We start from the raw sequence: 23144 nt of genomic DNA, 5'->3' as shown, positions 1-23144 counted from the left end.
CTACAAGTGAAATCAGAAAGAGAGTACCTTTATTTGACTGTAAGGGCACTATGGCACCGCCTTAGTACTGCATGGCAACTGGAATCTGACCTCGCAGCATCCACTTGATGCGATGTATCAGGGCAAACAGTGTACAGAGACCTGCTGCATGTGCACCTCTGAAGTGTCTTCATGGAAGAGAACATCTAGAGCAGAGTCATTAACATGCCACCTGGACCATCAAACGGTGACCCAAAGTTCTTTTGACAGTTGAGTCCTGATTTGGACTGGAGAGTGATTCTCAATGGATTGACATCTAGAGTGAGTGGGGAACTCAACTTCTGGGCCCAAAAATTGTGGAAAGATATTTGTACTGAGGAGGATCCCTAATGGTGGCGCCAGGGATAACATTGACCACTCAAATACCTCTTCATGAAATTCTACAGGCAAGGTTTAACTGCTGTCAGGTATCGTGACAAGATCTTGGGATCTATGTGTGGTTGTTGTGAGGTGCTGTGGGTTCAGACTTCTTATTGAGGGACGATAATGCTTGACTTCATAGAGCACAGGTGGTTGATGTTTCCTTAGAAACGGAAGGCACTGCATGCATGGTGTGACCTGCTCACTCTCCTGATTTGAATCCCATAGAGCGTGCCTAGGATGCATTAGGAAGACAGGTTGCATCATGTCAGCAACCACCCACCACTCTCCAAGACCTGCGATCAGCTATGCAGAAAGAATGGGTATTATTGCCTCAACATGAGATTGATGACATCATTCACAGCACACCCCATAATTGTCAGGCATGTATTGCTGCCAGAGGTGATGACACTGCATATTGAGCACATTAACCAGTTGTTGGAATGTGTGTGTAAATTAGTTAAGTTGGAAAAATGCAGAACATTTTGTCTATTGTTATGCATGTTGCAGCTGTTTACATTATGGGGTTAAACAGCCCACTGGTTGCAATGGATTTTATAGTCAAATTGACCATGGCTTATATTACATACATAAAAAGTTGAGCATTACAGCTCGTCATACAATTTGAACACCAAAAAGCTCTTGTATGATGAGAGCTGAAATGCTCAACTTTTTACGCATGTAATATAAATTCTGATGAAGACTCCCTTAGTTTAGGGGTCGAAAACATGGTCAATTCGACTATAAAATCCATTGCAACCAGTGGGCTGTCTTTACTACAAAAATAATTTCACACAGCTATGTTTAAAGTTCTGTATTCTTTACATTGTTTCTACTTTACTATGACTTGTTTATAATGTTTTGTGGAAAACTAAACTCAACCTTGCAAAATTTCCATTTGTTGCTTTAATTTTGGTCATCCGTGTGTGTTAGTTCTGTGAACTAACAAAAGCAAGCAGAAAACTACACCTGTTATAATTCCTGAGGACATTCACCTCTCCTGTATGTTTCCATGATGGTAATGTCCTCTCAGATAAAATACTCCAACAGACAAGCAGTCTGCTATTTAGATCTCTGTGGAGGAGCTACTCTAGAGGACATCTTTTCAGGAAAAACCACTAGTATGTTTACATGTCAGAGCATGGACTGTTAAATCCCTTAATCGAGTAGGTGGGTTATAAAACATGATAAAGGGAATGGATAGGCTGAAAATAGATATGGTAGAAATTAGTATTCTGCAGCAAGAGGGAGACAAGATTCCTGTTCAGATTAGCACAGAGTTATCACCACAAAATGAAATAGTGGTTATGCACGAGCAGGACAAATATTAGGTAAATCAAAGTGTATGAATGTGGGTAAACTATTATAAACACTATAGTGAACTCAGTATAACAACCAAGGGCTGTCCAAAATAGTATATATATCCATTAGCTTTGCCAGTGACAAAGAAACTGAAAAAATGTATGAACTCAAACCTACATAAAATTTTGAAGTGAAGCAGGGATTGACAAATAGCTTCAGAAGTTCAGATGAAGAACAGTGTAAGGGCAACGGACAAATAATTCCTTGGCTTTAATTATCTTGTGCAAGGAAGAGCAAGCAGTGCCTAATTCAGAGGACAACTTTCTGTGCATACTGAAGTATTTTACTATAATGCCCACAGGTGTGCCATCAAATCTTACTTAGAGTTAATCGTCTGTAGTAACTAATGCTCCTTTTCCTGGTTCACAATGTTCAGATCGCAGATTTTAGCCACCCTTTGTCACAGCTTAAACTGCAGTTGTCCCTTGTCCAGTTCTAAAGGGAGACTGGATTTGCAATGTTGCAAAACTATTGACAGGACATAATTAATTTCTTTATTTTCTGAGTGTATCCTTCACAAACATTCATCTGGTAAAAACTCATGTAACTGCTGTGTGTGGACCTACATATGTTCCTTATGGACCACTGTGAAGTGCCATTTCAATGGACTTATTTGATATGCATCACACACATTTGAGCAATATTCTAAGGTGCATCACACATTTGTTTTATAAGTGTAAACTTTGTGACCTGAATGCATTTGCCTGGTATTCTAGCACTGGACTGTAGTCAGCTACCTCTTCAGTGAGGTCTAAGTCAATGCGACAATTCCATTTTATGTCTTCACATATAGTTATCCTCAAGAATTTATGAGAGTTGACTCATTGATTTGGAAATAATTATAACAGTCTTGATCACAAAGCACATTTATTGAAAGATGATCAGTTTTGATCATCACGTGATCATCTTCAAGATCATTATATAGGATATAAATTAGACGAATACATGAAAAGAATTTAAAATTAGCTATAAAACTACAAAATGAAGATATACCCATTCTGATGGACAGGGTATGTATGGAGCAGGAACTGCGGAATGATAATAGTCATCTGCTGGAGAGAGCAGTGCAGCGATTTCTTAAATACTGAAGGCTCTGCCTACAGCTGCCAGCATGAGGTCAGCATTGGCTAATCATGCATAAGTTGAGAGAATTGTGTACAAAAATATGTACTTATTTCTAAGTAAAATGCTAAAGCAAAATAAATTAATTTTACAATAAAAAAAGAAACAGCTTGTAAACACACCTATCGTCAAACAAACATAAATTCGCTGTGTATAGATTGCTGTCTAGGGGCATGTTGAAAAATTATTATAGTGGTTTCTATGAAGATGATGGAGGTCATACAAAAGATGTAGCATCAGGGTGATTTCCAAAGAGATGGCTGTCAATATCAATACACGAAGTCCACCATATGACCTCCCACAGATGTACAAGGCAGTTGTTTACCATGGAGATGGAAGATACTGATTTTGGGTAGTTTCCAGTGAAACAGCAACAAACATCGGTAAATGAAGTAAATAGTGTTTCATACATGCAGTCCCAGAATATGAGTAAGTAGTATCCACATCGTAATATTCCAGCAAATATTAACAAATATGATAGGAGAGGCTAGCAACATTGAAGGAAAAACTCATGCCCATATTTCTAAAATAAACTGGTGAAATTGAGTAGTGTCTAAAAGAAATAATTTAAAATGATTTCTTGGAGAATAAATGAAAGTAAAAAATGTAGTGCTATGAGTAACATAATACACCAATTATTTGTCATTGCAGTAATAGTTTATGAAGATGTAAGGGAAAAAATTGAATTTAAAGAAGAACTGTCATGAGGCAGTATACAGAAATAAAATAATGAAGAAGTACACTAATATGGGTCACAATAAAAAGAGTGTGGAGAAGTGTGTAAAAAAGGTTTGTACAGTTATAAAATTAGTACGTCAGAGTTGTTGTTGTGGTCTTCAGTCCTGAGACTGGTTTGATGCAGCTCTCCATGCTACTCCATCCTGTGCAAGCCTCTTCATCTCCCAGTACCTACCGCAACCTACATCCTTCTGAATCTGCTTAGTGTATTCATCTCTTGGTCTCCCCCTACGAGTTTTACCCTCCACGCTGCCCTCCAATACTAAATTGGTGATCCCTTGATGCCTCAGAACATGTCCTGCCAACCGATCCCTTCTTCTAGTCAAGTTATGCCACAAACTCCTCTTCTCCCCAATCCTATTCAGTACCTCCTCATTAGTTATGTGATCTACCCATCTAATCTTCAGCATTCTTCTGTAGCACCACATTTTGAAAGCTTCTATTCTCTTCTTGTCCAAACTATTTACCGTCCATGTTTCACTTCCATACATGGCTACACTCCATACAAATACTTTCAGAAATGAGTTCCTGACACTTAAATCTATACTCGATGTTAACAAATTTCTCTTCTTCAGAAACGCTTTCCTTGCCATTGCCAGTCTACATTTTATATCCTCTCTACTTCGACCATCATCAGTTATTTTGCTCCCCAAATAGCAAAACTCCTTTACTACTTTAAGTGTCTCATTTCCTAATCTAATACCCTCAACATCACCCGACTTAATTCGACTACATTCCATTATCCTCGTTTTGCTTTTGTTGATGTTCATCTTATGTCCTCCCTTCAAGACACCATCCATTCCGTTCAACTGCTCTTCCAAGTCCTTTGCTGTCTCTGACAGAATTACAATGTCATCGGCGAACCTCAAAGTTTTTATTTCTTCTCCATGGATTTTAAAACCTACTCCGAATTTTTCTTTTGTTTCCTTTACTGCTTGCTCAATATACAGATTGAATAACATCGGGGAGAGGCTACAACCCTGTCTTACTCCCTTCCCAACCATTGCTACCCTTGCATGTCCCTCGACTCTTATAACTGCCATCTGGTTTCTATACAAATTGTAAATAGCCTTTCGCTCCCTGTATTTTACCCCTGCCACCTTTAGAATTTGAAAGAGAGTATTCCAGTCAACATTGTCAAAAGCTTTCTCTAAGTCTACAAATGCTAGAAACGTGGGTTTGCCTTTCCTTAATCTTTCTTCTAAGATAAGTCGTAAGGTCAGTATTGCCTCACGTGTTCCAGTATTTCTACGGAATCCAAACTGATCTTCCCCAAGGTCGGCTTCTACTAGTTTTTCCATTCGTCTGTAAAGAATTCGTGTTAGTATTTTGCAGCTGTGGCTTATTAAACTGATTGTTGTGCTGCTACAGAGTATTAAATTAGTCTCCCCGCTGGAGATGTTAGCTGCAACTCGTAAGACCTGAAAAAGCACAGTAATATGGTTCACAATAAAAAGAGTGTAGAGAAGGGTGTAAAACAGGTTTGTACAGTTATAAAATCAGGACGTCAGATTAAGCATTCTAAAGTAGATCATCAAAAAGTTCAAAAAAATGTTTGTCTTTGAAGTCCAACTGCCTATTTATTTTGTCTTTGAAGTCCAACTGCTTATTTATAACAGATGAGGGTTTGTTTTCATAATGTGAATTTCTTCTAACATATTAAGAAGTAGCCCTTTAGATGCATTTATAAAATTTACATGTTCTACAAATGCAACCTTCATGTCTGCTTGTGTCTGTATGTGCGGATGGATATGTGTGTGTGTGCGTGCGAGTGTATACCTGTCCTTTTTTCCCCCTAAGGTAAGTCTTTCCGCTCCCGGGATTGGAATGACTCCTTACCCTCTCCCTTAAAACCCACATCCTTTCGTCTTTCCCTCTCCTTCCCTCTTTCCTGATGAGGCAACAGTTTGTTGCGAAAGCTTGAATTTCATGTGTATGTTTGTGTTTGTTTGTGTGTCTATCGACCTGCCAGCACTTTTGTTCGGTAAGTCACATCATCTGTGTTTTTAGATATACTGCATTTATTGAACATGATCTACTTCATTTATCAATGTTTGTGGTTACTTCAATGGAAACAGCCCAAGATCAGTCTTCCGTCTCCATGGTAAACAACTGCCCAGTACATCTATGGAAGGTCATCTGCTGGACAATACATATTGATATTCATAGCCATCTCTTTGGAAATCATCCTGATGCTATATCTTTGGTACAGACTTCATTATCTTCAAAGAAACCAACAATATCGAAATTATTTTCCAGCATGTCCATAGAAGGCACACCACACACAAAGAATGTAATGTTTATTTTTTTTAAATGAACACACCACCATTTGACTGTATTGTTGTTTATTTAATTATAACCCAGGTTTAAGCCTTTTATACCATTTTCAAGTGATTATATTTATGTCATTAATACATATTGCAGGATATCAAGCTCAACATTGGCCACAAATTAAGAAAAATATTTCCTTCCCACAAAATGCCAGATGTAAAATAATCATCTTGTAAAAACATCAGAAAATAATAGTAGGAGCATGCCATATTTAATAAAAAAAAGTCAACCTGTTTTTCTTAAATATTATTAATTGGGTCATAACTAAATAAAATAACAATAGACAAAAGGTGGTGTATTCATTCAAAAATTATTATATGTCTGCTGTCCAACACAATCAAAAACTGTCTGATGTGTGTGTGTGTGTGTGTGTGTGTGTGTGTGTGTGTGTGTGTGTGTGTGTGTGAGAGAGAGAGAGAGAGAGAGAGAGAGAGAGAGAGAAACTGTTATTATTTTAGTGGCTAATATAATCAGAGCATTATTACTGATAAGATTTAGTCATTAAGTACTTTCTTCCTCACTGCAAGGGCTCTTTGTATGTGAAAGTTTTCTTGTAATGTCAGTAGTAGTTTGTTGTGATTATTTACTCTAATAAATCTCATGTCTAATTCCATGTTGAATGGTTTATGTCCATGTTTTATCAGGCATTCAGTGGAGGTACAAAGACTATTTTCATACTCCCGGCTTCTTGTATGTTCTTTGTACCTATTTTTAAAATATATACCTGTCATCCCCAGATATACTGAGTCACATTCTTGGCACTCTAAATGGTGCATACCTACTCATTGATATCTAATGTGTGCTTATTGTATAACTTGACAGGAAATGCCTGACATGGCTCTGTCATTGGCATTCCTTCTGTTTTCTGTTATTTCACACACACACACACAAAAGATTAAAGATAAATAAACAGCAACAGTTGGGAACACTACACACTTTGAACACACGCATTTTAATCACAAAATTAAAAGTGTAAGTGATGTAAATAATGTGTTGTAACAAATGTGGGTGAAAAAACGATAGATATCGACCAGCTGGGGCATGGGGACTAAATACACATCTCCAGGACCAGACATAAGGACTAACAGCACTGGAAATCGTAAGAACAGAATGATTATTTTGTCTCATGACATCTGTGCTACAAAAGTGGATTGAAATTTAAAAAAAAGATAAAAACATGAAAAAGTCTCACATAGTAACTCATTATAACCACTGCATAATACATTTATTATATGTATAAAAAGAAACATGTATTATAGGCCACTGAAGATGCTACATGTATGGCAATAAACGAATTGCATTTCATTTAGTTACAGAGCTGGAACATACTTCCATTAATTTTGAAGCAACTAAGGAATGACAAAAAAACAGAAAAAATTATGATGTTTATTTTTATTGTAAAATCATTTTATGTGATTCTGAAATTTTATTTACTATATTTACTAATAAATACATTTTTTGGTACATAATTCTCTCGATTGATACCTGATTGGCTAATGCAGACCTCTTGCTCTCAGCTATAGGCAGAGCCTCCAATATTTATGATATAGTTATACTGCTCTCTCCTGCAGTTGACTGTCATCATTCAGCAGATCCTGCTCCATACACACACAGTCCATCAAAATAGGTATATCTACATTTTGAAATTTTATGCTTGAAACTAAGTTCTTTTTATGGATTCTTCCGATTTATATCTTTGTACTGTATTACAGCTGCAGTTTTGATGACGATCATGTGATGATCAAAGCCACTTGCTTTTCAATTAATGTACCTTGCAGTTTAGACAGTCATTATTATTTTCAAATATTACATTTGGAACACTGATATCTCCTGTAATGTTTTCAAATATAATTGACTCACAGATTTTGTAGTTGTAGGATACTATGTTCCAATTTTATGCTTTTTTGGGGGATGAAAAGACTGGGAAAATGGTTAACACAATGTCTGATTTTCTATCCACACTGTCTGCCTTATAGTCTACTCATACTATTCATCCTGTAATATCACTCTACTTACTGGCATTCAATCATTGGTTATGATTGTGTGATGACAATCCTTTCATTTGATCTGAGCCCAACTGATAAGTATTCATTTGACTGTAATGGCCAGATAAACTACTGATGATTTGTTTTGCCACTAAATCACCTAAGTTTGTGTGGTCCAAAAACAAACTGTCAATAGCTCTAGCATGGGCCCAAGAGTACCTGTAGGGAATTTTACTGCAGCAGATTTCTAAAGTTGATCATCAATGATTTTCAAGTGTTCTCAGTTAGTACTATCTGAGAGATAATTGACATTAAAGTCTCTTACAAACAATTCACCAGTTTACATGTGGAATAATCGGGTCTACTGCCAGCTGTTTGTGTCACTCTGGCACAATATTTCAGCCACATAACTCATTGCCTACTTCAGGTTCTGCCCGAGACTGCCGTATTGGAGGATCTTGTCCAGTATTTATGCCCAGAGGGCGCTGGGCACTCTGCCGTCCACGCCCACCGGGCGCTGCTAGTAAGGTGTTGTCTCTTCCCCGGTGCTCCCTCCGAAGTCCGCGCCCAACTGGGTCGACATCTGTGACAGCTCTCTGAGGCGCATCCTGTCGGGCATTCTGTTCGCAGTCTGCACCCACCTGGTGCTGCCCCTGAGGTTTCGGCCCTTCTCTGGTGCTCCCACAGACGTCCGCGCCTGGCTCATCCACCATCTGTGGTCATGGCAGCTGTCTGGGGCCGGACCCGTGTTTGGCGTTCAGTTCATGGTCTGTGCCTGCCTGGTGCTGCTTGTAAGGTGTTGTCTCTTCTCTGGTGCTCCATCGGACGTCCGCGCCCAATTCAGTCATCATTTGTGGTTGTGGCAGCTCTCTGAGGCCCATACTACGTCGGGAGTTGCGTTTGTGGTCCGCGCCCACCTGGCACTGCTCCTGCGGTGTTACTACTTCTTGAGGAGTTTCTTAGTTCCTTTTGTTGGGCCCTGAAAAGCTCCAGAGCTGGACTCCACGCTGAGCTGAGCTGGTAACCACTGTACCGGTTTATTAGGTTGTCTGTGACCTTGATCTCGATGGCCTCCTTTATGACACTGTCCTAAAATCTTGGCGTCTATGTCACAAGTTTGGTGTTGTTCTAGTCCATTGAGTGACCGAGCTCCAGACAGTGCTCCACTATGGCAGATTTGGTTTCCTGTCCAAGTATGGTGTGCCTCTGGTGTTCTTTGTACCTGACGTCCACCGTCCTGGTTGTCTGGACAATGTATGACTTTACACGAAAGGAACCAAGAAACTCCTCAAGAAGTAGTAACATCGCAGGAGCAGTGCCAGGTGGGCGTGGACTGCGAACACAACTCCCGATGCGGGACGGGCCTCAGAGAGCTGCCACAACTGCAGATGATGGACGAGGCGGGCGCGGACATCCGTCGGAGCACCAGAAAAGTGGCAACACCTCAGGAGCAGTGGCAAGCAAGGGCGGACCACAAACGGAACGCCAAATGCGGGTCCGGCCACAGACATTTGCCACGACCACAGATGGTGGATGAGCCGGGCACGGACGTCCGTGGGAGCACCAGGGAAGGGCCAAAACCTCAGGAACAGCACAAGGTGGGTGCGAACCGTGAATGGAGCCCCCGACACAGGACAGGCCTCAGAGAGCTGCCACAGATGGCGACCAAGTCGGTTGCGGACGTAAGAGGGAGCACTGGGGAAGAGACAACACCTTACAAGCAGCACCAGGTTGGTGCGGACGGCAAACACAGTGCCCAGTGCCCTCTGGGCATAAATAATGGACAAGATCCTCCAATACAGCAGTCTCAGGTAGCACCTGAAGAAGGCAACAAGTTACGTGGCCGAAATATTGTGCCAGAGCAACACAAACATCCAGCAGTAGACCCGATTGATTATTCCACATGTCAAGATCTCGCTGGGAAAGCCTGAAGAGTTAATTCACCATTTAATTTTTTATAACCTTACTAAAGATGTCTCCAGCTGCTTTATGTAAGTCAACATACTTCTTGAAGATATACTGTAAACTGCCAGCATTAATGCCTGTGAGTTTCCTTTCATTATTGTGGCACAATATCCGAAGAGTTGATCAACACTATGCTCATTATTCCGATGGGGCAAGGACTCCTATGTTTGAATATACAGCCACTCACCATTTCATCTTACGGGTTCTACAGTAGTATGACAATAGCTTGTAACCATCAAATTGAATCTGCTGAATTTCAGTGACTTCCATATGATAATCAGTTGGCACTACTCAACTGCTGACATTTCAGCTGCAGTTTCATTTTCCAGTGAGGATATTAGAAGTTCACTCCCTTTATTAAGGAACAGAGCCACAAATTGGCTGTTGTCTATAATGCATTACAGACTATACTGCCTTGTAATATTGTTGCATATCAATAATAATGAACAATTATGAAAGTACAATTTATATTTCAAATACAGTACACATTCTTTTAAGGTGAGCTCACTCAAGCCAAATTCTCACATAACACCTGCAGAATTTCTGTTCTGGCAGTGATATACATGATCTTATACAAAGTTTCATTGGTTAATACAAATTTCAGTTAGCATGAATTATGAACCTGTTTTTAGTTGCATCACTAAATTTTTTTCATTTAACCTGAATTGACAAAGGTTTCTCTCTTTTTTCTATTGTTTCTCTGCCGTAGTTGTGTGAGTAACACTGCTCAACAATCACCATCAACAATGACAACAATTATGACACAAAAAGTATGGAAAAACTAAACCCCATTAATAAGTGCAATTCTGAGTTTATATGTGCTTTTACAGTCTTTAAAGAGGGCTAGTATTAGTAATATTAAGTTACAAGCAGTAAGAGGGTAGTCATGGCCACGAGGAAGCAGAAAGCATAGATCTCCTTACAAAACTTAAAATTCTGTGGGAAGTGGCTCATGGTGTATTGCAGAACAGCACAATCACCAAAACATTTAGACTTAGCAAATATACATTATCTATTCTACTTAAAGGTCAGGAAAAAGTTCTTAATGCTGCTATACTGGGTTACAGGTGCAAATGTAAGTAACTTCACAGTGTTATGTATGAAGATGCTGAAACTTTACTTTTAGAATGATTCAACTACATGTGCACTTCCAATCTACATTTAAGTGGAATTATAATTCAGTCAAAAGAAATGAGGCCGCAAAAAATTTAGATGTTGAAGATTTCAATTGTTTTGCCAGTTGGCTATACTGGTTGCAAAAGGTAAACCAAATTTCATCATTAGGATTTATGGTGAAGTTAACAAAGTTGATGAAGGGGGCAAACAACTAGTTTCATGAATTTGACCAAGTGAGTGAAAAGTATGCTTCATCTTATATCTGTGACATAGGGAAAAACTTGGCTTTTTTGGTTATTTTTTCCGAAGTCATCCCCTGCAAATAAAACATGACTTGTAAAATAGTGGAGCGTGCAGTTAACAATATTTAACTATTGTACTTGTATGTAATCCATGGGACAGAGACAAATAATATACTTTTGTGATCTGTAACTCTGAGAAACCACTGTTTGAAGAACATAAACATCTATGCTTTACCTTGCATCTACTCTCACTATAAGAAGACTTGGACTGACATATCATTGAGTGACTTCCTTGTTTTCACTTTAACAAATGTAAAGGTTCACATTTTACCTCCAAGTACACCAAGTCACCTTCAACCTTTGAATGAAGCAGTTATTGTTCTCATTGTGGGAGAATGCAATTTGTGTTGCTGTAAAATGGAAGTGCCAATCAAGATTTCACTGTATGCTATAAAAGCTAGCTCAACATCCTGGAAATCAGAGTCATCATAACACATACAGACCTGTTTTTGCAATGCCTGGAAACATAAAGATCCTAAAACTGTTGATGAGTTAGATGGTGACAATGTTATCATTTCAGCACACAATGGAATATTCTGTAAAACACTGCAAATCCTGGCGTCAATTTTGAGGACTTTATTAATGCAGACAGTGATGTGTGCTCTGGTAGAACCTGAAGTATAAACAGTTTTGACTGACATGCACAACAATGTGAGGAGGACAATATCATTTTGTCTACCCACTAAGAAATGTTACACGCTTTGGGCGTTTTGTAACGCTTTGTTTCAACATTTGAAACATTTACAGCTGGTCAATGTGACATATAAATTTTTGGTGCCTACAGTGTCAAGTCTTTCAGTGTCACACAAATTTTTAAAGGGGATCACTTAAGACTATTTCCAAGGGTTCGCCCCTCTCATTTCTCCCTCATACCACAAAATTGTCATCTGATCTAGTACAAACTGAAAAAATAAATTCCTTTTAAAGCACAGTTTCGTATATAATTTATATTCAAAACCTTACACCTGTGTCATAGAACAAATTCTACATCGAGAATACTTTACACAAGTTTAAGGGAAGAAATGCTTCCGATAATTATTACAGTATTTAAAGAACATCAAAATATGAACAGGCTGAAATGAACAAACAGTACATGAGACTATGTTAATCAATTCAACTGTAAAAAGCTAAGGAGCATATTATTAGCAAAATGAGAAATATGCAAAAGTGAAATGGCAAAATGAGCACTTCTCAGTTGAGAGTAAATCAAAACAATCAGAATGGCTGAAAGAGAGCACAATAACATGAGCCATACATGAATAAGAGCTAAGCAACTAAGCAAATAAGAGAATAGGCAAAAATGAGATGCCAACAAAATGAGATGCCAACAAAATGAGAACTGGCCAAACTCCGTCGGCACTTATATACGGTTGGGCTCGCGGCGGCACCTTGCGGCCCATACGCAACATGCATGCCTGTGACTGCAATGCTCTCTTAGCGCTCGCGGCGGCGTCTAGTGGCCCGTACGCAAGTTGTGCGATTGCTGTTGCAGGTCGACCCTTAATCTATGATGTTACATTGGGAACTTAGCTGGAATTTTCTTTCCTGTATATGCCAGTTTAATATACAGGATATTTGTCACTAGAAAATGATCTGGGAGTACTTTTTTTCAAGTAAAATAAATAAACCTTTTCAGTTCTCACATTTGTTATATGTGTTACTATTGCAAACTAATGTTATAAACAGGCTTGATGTACCTGGTAACACCATAAACCTTCACTTTAATCTTCTGAGATAACAGAGGTACTGCAGTGTTTGCTATGACAATGTGCATAGTTTTACTGAAGTACTTATGTATGTATATTATGTGAATGGTTAATGCATAGAAAAATCTATACTCCAAAAAAAGTTTTATACTTGAACTCCCAGTTTTTAGTCCCTTGGGATTACTGTTTACTTTACTTTCTCACAGAGTAAACAAAATTTTATATTGCTCAAAATATTCTGTGGAGAATAATAGAAATTTACCTTGTAGTAGTAGATATATTCCTTGTTGAGACTGCCACCTGAAATTTAAAAAAAAGCTTTGATTTGAAAGTGATAAAACAGTAAATAAATAAAATTCTATAAACGTCCATTAACATTTGATTATTTGAAATAGTGCTTGGAAACAGCGTTAATGCAGACATGCTGTAGTAAACGTAGCAGTTATTGAAGAAAATTTTAATGAAGTAAAAATTAACACTTTATTTCAACAATTTTTGTTTAGCAAAGTAAATAACTATCAAAACCAGTGGTTAAATCATAACCAGACTTCCTATTTATACTTGAAAAACGAAAGTGGCCTGAAACATCCATCTCTCATCGGTCATGTGCATTGAGTTAGGTGAAGAGAAAAATGTAAAATCAGTAAACTGGTAAAGAGCAGAAATGAAAAAGTTTTCTAGCTTAATTGTTATTAAATGTATTATCACACAACAGCAATTTTAAATATTATGCTGCTCTAATCTGACAGCTCACTTAAAGGAACATCATAGTTAAACATCTGGTCAGTTGCACGCACAGAGGAAATTTAAAGGTATAATATGAAGTGAATCTGATAGGCGACAGACATGCATTTCTTATACATATGAAATAAATATCACTGTTAACATGAGGACAGTGTCGTCATAAAACAAACAGTTGTGAATTCATACGACTTAGAGTGTGCTGCGTCTTGAGAATGACAGAAGAGTAGAAATTACAATAGTGAATAAATACGTTTAATAACAGAATGAGATTTTCACTCTGCAGCGGAGTGTGTGCTGATATGAAACTTCCTGGCAGATTAAAACTGTGTGCCCGACCGAGACTCGAACTCGGGACCTTTGCCTTTCGCAGGCAAGTGCTCTACCAACTGAGCTACCGAAGCACGACTCACGCCCGGTCCTCACAGCTTTACTTCTGCCATTATCTCGTCTCCTACCTTCCAAACTTTACAGAAGCTCTCCTGCGAACCTTGCAGAACTAGCACTCCTGAAAGAAAGGATATTGCAGAGACATGGCTTAGCCACAGCCTGGGGGATATTTCTGGAAACATCCCCCAGGCTGTGGCTAAGCCATGTCTCCGCAATATCCTTTCTTCCAGGAGTACTAGTTCTGCAAGGTTCGCAGGAGAGCTTCTGTAAAGTTTGGAAGGTAGGAGACGAGATACTGGCAGAAGTAAAGCTGTGAGGACCGGGCGTGAGTCGTGCTTCGGTAACTCAGTTGGTAGAGCACTTGCCCGCGAAAGGCAAAGGTCCCGAGTTCGAGTCTCGGTCGGGCACACAGTTTTGATCTGCCAGGAAGTTTCACGTTTAATAACAGTTCAAAGTGAAAACATTTTCATTTTTCATAGCTGTGGGCATACAAAAAAGGAGGAAAAATAGTAAGGAAAAGACACTCACACAGGATAATACTGTTACAGCTATGTGGAAAATATTATACAAAAATAAAGTAAAAAAAAATACCATAAACTAAAATGGAGGCAACATAGTAACATGACTGGAGAATTTAAGGAACATTGTGTTACAATAACAGGGAGAAATCCAAAAAGATCGAAAATTAGAATCAGAAATGGATCACCTTGCAATAATAAAAGTAAGATTTCTGTCCAAGAATAATAGAAAAATGTATTTCTAAAAATTAAACGATTTGACACATTAAAATTTAAAGAAAGTAATGTACTATTCATCAAGAGCCTGACAAAAATGAATTCAGGAAAACGGAAAGACATGCAAGAGGAATTAATCAGTGCAGCAGAAGATTTCAAAGTGAACATATTAAGAAAACATGGTGGACAATGAAAAATGACATTACTTGAAGAAAGACTACAGACCTGCAAAAATGTTATACTAAAAAAAAGGAAGAACTATTTGAAGAATATAGCCACATCATATATGAAATAAAACAAAATCACCAGAAATGCTAAGAGAAAGTTGGAGAAAGAACAATTACATTTGACTGATCAGTATGTCAAGGAAAAACAGTACACTCTTCTATTAGTTATGTAGCAAGAAAGTAACCAAATTTTAGTCAGAGTATCATTGTTTTATGAATGAAGGCGGTGACCCGGCATCAACAACAGAGACAACTGCAAAATTTTAGCCATATTTTCTTGATAAATTACTTAATTTTGGGGAATTACAAGACATACTGGAATTTAGCATAGCTCTAAGGTAGTCCAAGAAACAACAGAGCATAAAATGATTAAAAAATAAACAGTTCTGAATTCCACAGATTTTAAAGCACCTGCAAAAAATAATACAATAACATAAATTCTAAAATACAGGAGGATATCAAGCAGTGCTTAGAAGAGGTAAGTTGTGTAATTAAAGTATCAATAAACACAAGCTAATATGCAAGCAAGGCCTGAAGACCTAAAGAACACTGGTGTAATCCGTAAATTTTAAAATGGCTTAAGACTCTACAGAGAGATCAACCTAATTCATAGTTCTTCCAAAATCTTAAATAGATAATAAAATAAAGGAGCCCTTAAAAGAACACTAATAAATACAATATGCAAAGTAAAATCACAGCTAAAATGTCAGATTCCTTTGAGATTAGGGTAGACATTAGACAAAATGATGGACTATTTCCACTGTTGTTTAAATGTGTACTTTGAAAAGTGATCAGAGAATAAAAGAGGTAATTGTCAGACTCTAATAGCAAAAGCAAAAACTAAATGGTTGGAAGATTGATAATCTCAAAACTGACTGCTGATAGTCTGCAGATGATTTAGAAATTTCAGAGGCACATAGGAGGCACAAAAACAGATATAATTACAGAAACAGTAAGAAAATAACAACTACAAACCACCTTTGAAAAGCAGACAACATGACTGCAACATCCAAATCAAGCATAAAATTTGGGAAAATCAGAAAAATACAAATTTAATTATCTATGAGAAGTTATTCAGCCAAATGGAGGAAAAAAAGAAAAAGCAGTTGCAAGTATGAGCAAACATCAGCTGTATGGAATGATGACAATGAAAATTTCTGCCAGACTGAGACTTGAACCCAGATTTCCCACTTATCGTGAGTGCTCACCTTACCGTTAGGCTAGTCGAGCATGTTCCACAGCCAGACCCAAAGTGCCATGAAACATGTCTACAACCTGAATTTGTATGTTTATTATGTATAATCCCATACAGGGGAGACATTTTAATTGAAAGTCTCTTGCCTGGTGTTGGCAAATAAATATAATATTGCACTGCCTGTGTTGTTCAGAATTATTATGCAATGTATCTCTGTACAAGCATGAATGTATGTCTGAAGGAACATTGCATTATAATTCTCAACAACACAGGTACTGCAATATTGCAAGGTTATAAGAGATGGACTTTGCATTTCACTTAACAAATTATGTTTTTAATAAACAAACTTCTCTGAAACTGCAAAAATTCATAACAACAAGGCAGTCATTTAGCCAGATTGAAGGTATGCAACAGAAAACCTAAATTTAGGGTCAATAAAAGAAAATGAATAAATTAGAGAAAAGAAAGAAAATATTATGAAACAGAACAACAGCATAAAAATTAAAATTAAGAAGTAACACAGAAGTATACAATCATGTACAAAGAGACACATTTATGGAAAGAGGACTAATTTCTTACAGGCACACTGAATGAATGGATTCTAGTTTACTGACAAAAAACTGTACAGCATTTTAAAAATTAAAAGAAAAAGCCAGCTGGCTTAGGAAAGTGCATGAAGGCTCAGAAGAGACTGGCATAAGCAATCAAAAAATTAACAGCAGACCTGAAAATAGAAACAAAATTTTGAGGTGAGTACATCTCAAACATCAAACAGTATCAAAAAACAAGCAAGAAATTGGACAGCAAAACTGCGAACACAGAAAAGTTAATGGATGAAAGAGTAACATAAAACTAACAAAGGCTTAGCTGAAGAAAAAAACAGTGGTTCCATGTTTGTAATATTTCTGCAACATAGCACAATGATACTATATGTACTGCAAGCAAATTACAGCAAGCTACTCACAGTCTCTCTCGTTTATGTAGATGCAAATATAAAGGACAGTGAGGTGAGAGTGTATTAATAAGTTATCAGAACTGTACTTAGGCTCACAGTAAGGTGAAAGATATAGTTACTGAACAACAGAATATCAGACTACAATTACTGTCTCATTACGGTCATCAATTTACTCAATCTGATGGCCACCCTGGAGAGCACCAACAACAGTTAAGTACACTGTTTTATGCAGTCTGAACAGAGCAAATAAAATCTCATTCATAGAACAGATCAGTCAAGTCTTTGTCAGTAGGGCTGAAAATTAATTTGGAAAAATGAAAATTCATCATGCATTCAGACTTAAAGACACTAATAGTAAACCAGCCATTTGCATATGACATTTATTATTTATTTATTTATTTACATCCTGAATCTTTGTGGTACATATACCATACCTTAGATGTTGGACAAAATGATATTACATTAATATACTGTTACATTGGTGTACACATTACATTTATAAATTGTTACATTTTTATATTGCTATATTGTTACATTACATTTTTATATTGTTACAACCAACTTATTTTTCAAGATACTGTGATACTGAGTAAAAACAGTTTTCCAAGAGATATGATGTTACAGATTTTTTAAAGCTATGGATTTTGTTTATGGCCTTTAGGTTACTTGGCAGCTTATTAAACAAATGTGAACCTGAGTGATATACACCTTTCTTGCACAGTGTGGTATAACAATGATGTCTGTGTATGTCACTATTTGCCCTTGTATGGTGTTCATGTACAGATTTATTTTGAATAAATACATTTCCATTTTTTAGCATGCTTTTTTTTAGGAACATTACAACTTCTAGTATATAGATACATGGTAGAGGTAGAATCCCCAGTTCTTTAAAGAATGGTTTGCATGATTTTCGGCTGTTGGCATTTTTCATTACCCTCACAATCTTTTTTTGTTTCCGGAATGTGGTTATGCAATGAGGAGAATTTCCCCAGAATATGATGCCATATCTTAATAGGGAGTGTATGCAAGCGTAATACACTGCTCTAACTGTTTCAGGACTTGTGTTGTTCCATATAATCCTCATCGCATAAGTCATTTTGGATAGTTTAGAATTTAATGAAGTGATGTGGGAATTCCATTTAAGATTGTCTTGTAAGTAGATGCCAAGGAATTTTGCTTCAGTGACACTGTTAATTCTTTGGTTTTCCATTGACATGTTTGGTTTTAATGGGTTTTTATTTTGTTGTGTATGGAAGTGTAAGACGACTGTTTTTTGAGGGTTTATCAGTAATTTATTCCTCATAAACCACTCTGAGACATTTTCACTTGTGACTTTAGCATTTAAACTTAGAGCCATTTCATTTTCACCTTCAATTAGTATGCTTGTGTCATCTGCAAATAGCACTGGTTCGGAGTGTTGAACGTGTAGGGGGAAGTCGTTTATGAAAATTAGGAAGAGAAAGGGACCTAAAATTGAGCCTTGTGGTACACCATGGGTTAATGTGGAAGGTTTCGATTGATAAGCGTGGAGTTCGTTTTTTCCCATGTGTTTTACTTCTGTTATCTGAGAGCGATTTTCTAGGTAGGATTTCAGCCACTCGTGTGGCAGGCCTCTTACACCATACCACTCTAACTTTCTTAGGAGAATTTCATGGTCTATTAGATCAAATGCTTTTGTTAAATCCAGGAAAATCCCCGAAACATTTTTGTGATTATCCACTGAATTTAAAATACGATTTATGAGGCTAAAAGTGGCTGTTTCAGTACTGCACTGAGGCCTGAAGCCATGCTGACATCCTGAAATCATATTTTTTTTGTTAAAGAAATCAGTTAGTTGTAGCAGAACTAGTTTTTCAATGATTTTTGAAAAACCTGATAAGAGTGACACAGGCCTATAGTTGACCATCTGCTGCCGATCGCCCTTTTTGTAAAGGGGTACAACTTTTGCAGTTTTTAACTGTTGTGGGAAAATACCACTTGATAGTGAAGAATTGCATACATCTAGCAGTGGTGCGAGTATCTGTTCAGCTGATACTTTTATAATATAGTCTGGCACATCGTCGACTCCGGCTGAATATTTATTTTTTAATGACTTTATACTGTTTAACAGTTCTTCCCTACTTATTGGACGGAGGAACATGGATGTATTTGTTACACTATTTCCAGAAATTTCCTGTAATATTTTGTTTGATGTTTTCCCCATTTGTTCCTTCACTAACTCACGAGCAATATTGGTGTAGTAAGAATTGAAGTGGTTAGCAATTAATTTTGGATCAGTGATCTTGCTGCCCGCAAGGGCAATCAAATGCAAGGGACTGTTCCACATCTACAGCTATACACCTGTGGTAGCTGTGCCACAGAAATGCATGAACAGACCAGAGCTGCTCATAGGTGGCATAAGCTAGCTACATTAGGTATCCCTTGGCACACATACTTACTAATAGGCAAAAATTTCCCCCTGCGGTGACATACATTTCCTGCGAACACCACAATGGACACTGATCTGCACCAACTAGTCCACAATCTGGCCATCTACATGACAGCACACAACACAAAGGTCAACTTGTTGATGCACTCACAACTAGCAAACAGCAAGCACTGCAGCAGCAGCTCATCCAGCTACCGGTGTCAAGTTCGCGCAATTGTCACTGCAGCATCAGCACTCTGGCAGTACCCTGACAAATGTCAAAGCAGCAGCTTAGCAGCATTTGGTGATATCATGGCAAGTGACAAATTGTCAGCCTCCCTGTTCATACCCAACTGCCAGTTGCAACTAGCCTAGGCATATCCAGCTGCAGTGGAAAATCAAGGGGTTCCTTCATAATGGAACAGGCTGGCAGTGTGAAGTACCTAGATGATATGAGTCCCAATCTATCCCCCCCCCCCTCCTCCTCACAAATCTACACTAAGAGACTGCCAAAAGGCCAAGGTGCTGTCTCTTAAGATGGCAAACAGTTCAATGATACAAACATATATCACACATCACAAAAATTTGGACCTCGGACTGTGCTGCACATTTACATGGACTTTCACTGTGATTGATGTGAAGGAGCCCCAATCATGGGAGAGGATTTCCTCAAGTTTTATAACTTAGTAGTTGACACTGCGAATGCCAAGCTGACTGATTCAACAAGAACTTTGAAGATAACAGGACAGTGCCAGCCAGCCACATTCTTCAGCCTGCTAACATCACTAGGATGCATGTGAAATCTAAACATCTGTCACACTAGCCAGCCGAAGGCTAGACACCAATGCTTTCTCACAGCTCCTGAGCTCCACTCTCCAGGAGGGGATGTGTGTGGCAGTCGTGCTGCAGAAATGTGTGAATGGAACAGAGCTGCTCACACCTGGCACAAGCTAGCTGTGTCTGCTGTCCTCTGGTGTACGTACATACATACATACTGATAGGCAAAATCCTGGCAATGTGTGGGATGCACAGGTGGAAGGCACCAAAAAGCAAGAGCAGTGCAAGCTAAGACACTATTCAGTACAGGTGCATTTCCTAGATTCTGTCTCTGTGAGCTGGGGACAATGTGCTTTGGTCCCAATGTAAGCTCCCCACTAATGAGGTGTGGAAGTTTGTTTGGCTCTCTCCATTTGTTTTCACTTTTGTTTCATCATGTCTGCGAAATACGTGGCCCCCATGATTGCAAAGAAAATTCACTGCATTCTGGGCATGTATCCATTGTTCTTCCATGGTCATAATTCCTGTCAACCTATCATCGCCATAGCCTACATCCTGTACATATTGAGTGGATATGACAGTGAAGTCAGCTCACTGCACAACTGACATGTAAGTGGAGAAACCACAAATTCCCACTTCACACCCTGTGCTGTGTGACTGGTAAACTTTTGTGTGGGCTAGAATCTCTCAAATTTTATTTCCTTGCTATCTTCTTGAGATATACACTGGAGGAAGCAATATATTGGTTGATTCTTCAGGAAAAGTATGCTCTTGAAACTTTATCAGTAAAGCACCCCAAGACACAGAAAGTCTCTGTTGCAGTGTTTGCCAAAGTAGTTGGCTTAGCATTTCCATACTACTTCTGTGCTTACTAACTTCAGACAATGGCCTTGCAGCAATGGTAACACCGGTTCCCATCACATCATGAAAGTTAAGCTCTGTCAGGTTGGGCTAGCACTTGAATGGGTTACATTCGGTCTGCCAAGCACTGTTGGCAAGTGGGGTGTACTCAGCCCTTGTGAGGTAAACTGAGGGGCTACTTGATTGAGAAGTAGGAGCTCTGGTCTCATAAAGTGACATACAGCCAGGAGAGCAGTGTGTTGACCATTTGCCCCTCCATATCCGCATCTAGTGTCGCCTGTGGGCTAAGGATGGCATATCGGCCAGTCAGTACTGTTGGCCCTTCATGGCCTGTTCCGTCAAAGTTTTAGTTTTTAAATGAACTTGGAATGAAATGTATTGCTCTTCTTTGGATATTCTCTATTTCGTCAATCAATTCTATCTGATACGCATTCCAGACTGGCAATAAATATTCAAGTACTGGTAGAATGAATGTCTTGTTAGCTACCTCCTTTGTAGATGGGGATACATTTCCTGAGGATTCTTTTAATTCATCTCAGTCTGGCATCTAACTTACCCATGATTAATTTTCCACATTGAACATTACACATTTACACACTGAAAGACAAAAACAAACCACAATCAAAATTTTGTTCTGATGGCTCTGTCCCTCATAAGAATAAGAAGAAGAAGAAGAAGAAGAAGAAGAAGAAGAAGAAAAAACCACACATCACCAGCTGTCCATTAGAAATGTTTTCCAGTAAGGAGAGACCATCATAACTTGAAGCAGCAAGGAGAATTGCGGAACTTTTCCTAGGACACTTTTTCTCACAATGTGTTTCTTGTAAAATTCTTTTGTGCTGATAAATCTTGCTGGTTCAAATTATCAAATAATTATCAAGTGAATCCATGGTGGAACCCACTGCTGCACTAACAGGTTCTGCAACATGGGATTTAAGACATGGGAGAGCGCATTCTTGAGACTTTATTACCTCTTACTCAACTCTTGTGGTAGTTCTTCATTAGACTAAATAGAATATTGTCAATTTTCCAGAAAAAATTGTTCCCAAATGTGGGATCAATTTACATTAGAAAACAATGTACACTCATAATATTTAGTTTTATTTACTTATTTTTTTTATTATTTACTTTTCCCTGTGATAAATGTCTTAAATACAGAAGAAAACGTTGATAGTTTCAGTATTACCATCTTCTACTGTAGACATTGTGTACTGAATATTTCATGTTTTACATGCACCTTTGTTTTAATCATTTTCACTGTATCTTTGTCTGTGCTTTACTCTTACTGTACTGCAAAGAAGCTGGGATTTGGAACTGCTTTATGGAGCACCCACGAGATTAGTGATACTGGTTATGAACTGTAGATTAAAACTGAAGAAAGTGCAAAAAGGTGGGACTTTAAGGAGATGGTTCTATTCACTGGTGCAATACCTCAAGAGGATAACCTTCCCTGGATACATGGTTCTATAAGAATGTTTCAGGGCACAAGCACTAGCAAATATATCACATTACTATATCACAGGTAAATCTGATTATAATACTGTAGCAAGGGGAAACTTAATTTTATACCTAAAAATGGGGCAGTGAAGCAACTGAAAATGTTCCATGACAGGCACATTTGCATAGTGTACGGCTGAAAATTCCATCTATTGGTAATGTCTTACACCACGTTTTAGTTAACAGAACTGAACTCTTCAATCGACTTACTGCAGAGGAGGGAATCAGTGAGCATAAAGTTCTAACGGCATTAATGGCTACAGATACTGACAAGAATGTAAGAAATATAGGAAAACTGCTTAGCAAGTGACTGGTAACAAATTGCAGGTTATCT

At 38.1% G+C, this 23144-nt stretch overlaps 1 protein-coding gene across 1 annotated transcript in view; it reads right to left on the bottom strand.

Annotated features, from left to right (window-relative positions):
- LOC126213086 (uncharacterized) overlaps window positions 1–23144 on the bottom strand; it is a 218302-nt gene that overhangs the window by 18224 nt on the left and 176934 nt on the right. The window contains exon 7 of the mRNA XM_049940680.1: window positions 13289–13326. Coding sequence (XP_049796637.1) covers window positions 13289–13326 — 38 coding nt within the window. The remainder of the gene's footprint in view (window positions 1–13288; window positions 13327–23144) is intronic.

This window comes from Schistocerca nitens, chromosome 11 (assembly GCF_023898315.1).
Source record: "Schistocerca nitens isolate TAMUIC-IGC-003100 chromosome 11, iqSchNite1.1, whole genome shotgun sequence".
In the NCBI taxonomy this organism is placed as follows: domain Eukaryota; kingdom Metazoa; phylum Arthropoda; class Insecta; order Orthoptera; family Acrididae; genus Schistocerca; species Schistocerca nitens.
The sequence above is the reverse complement of the archived record's forward strand: the minus strand, read 5'-3'. Positions and strand labels throughout refer to the sequence as shown.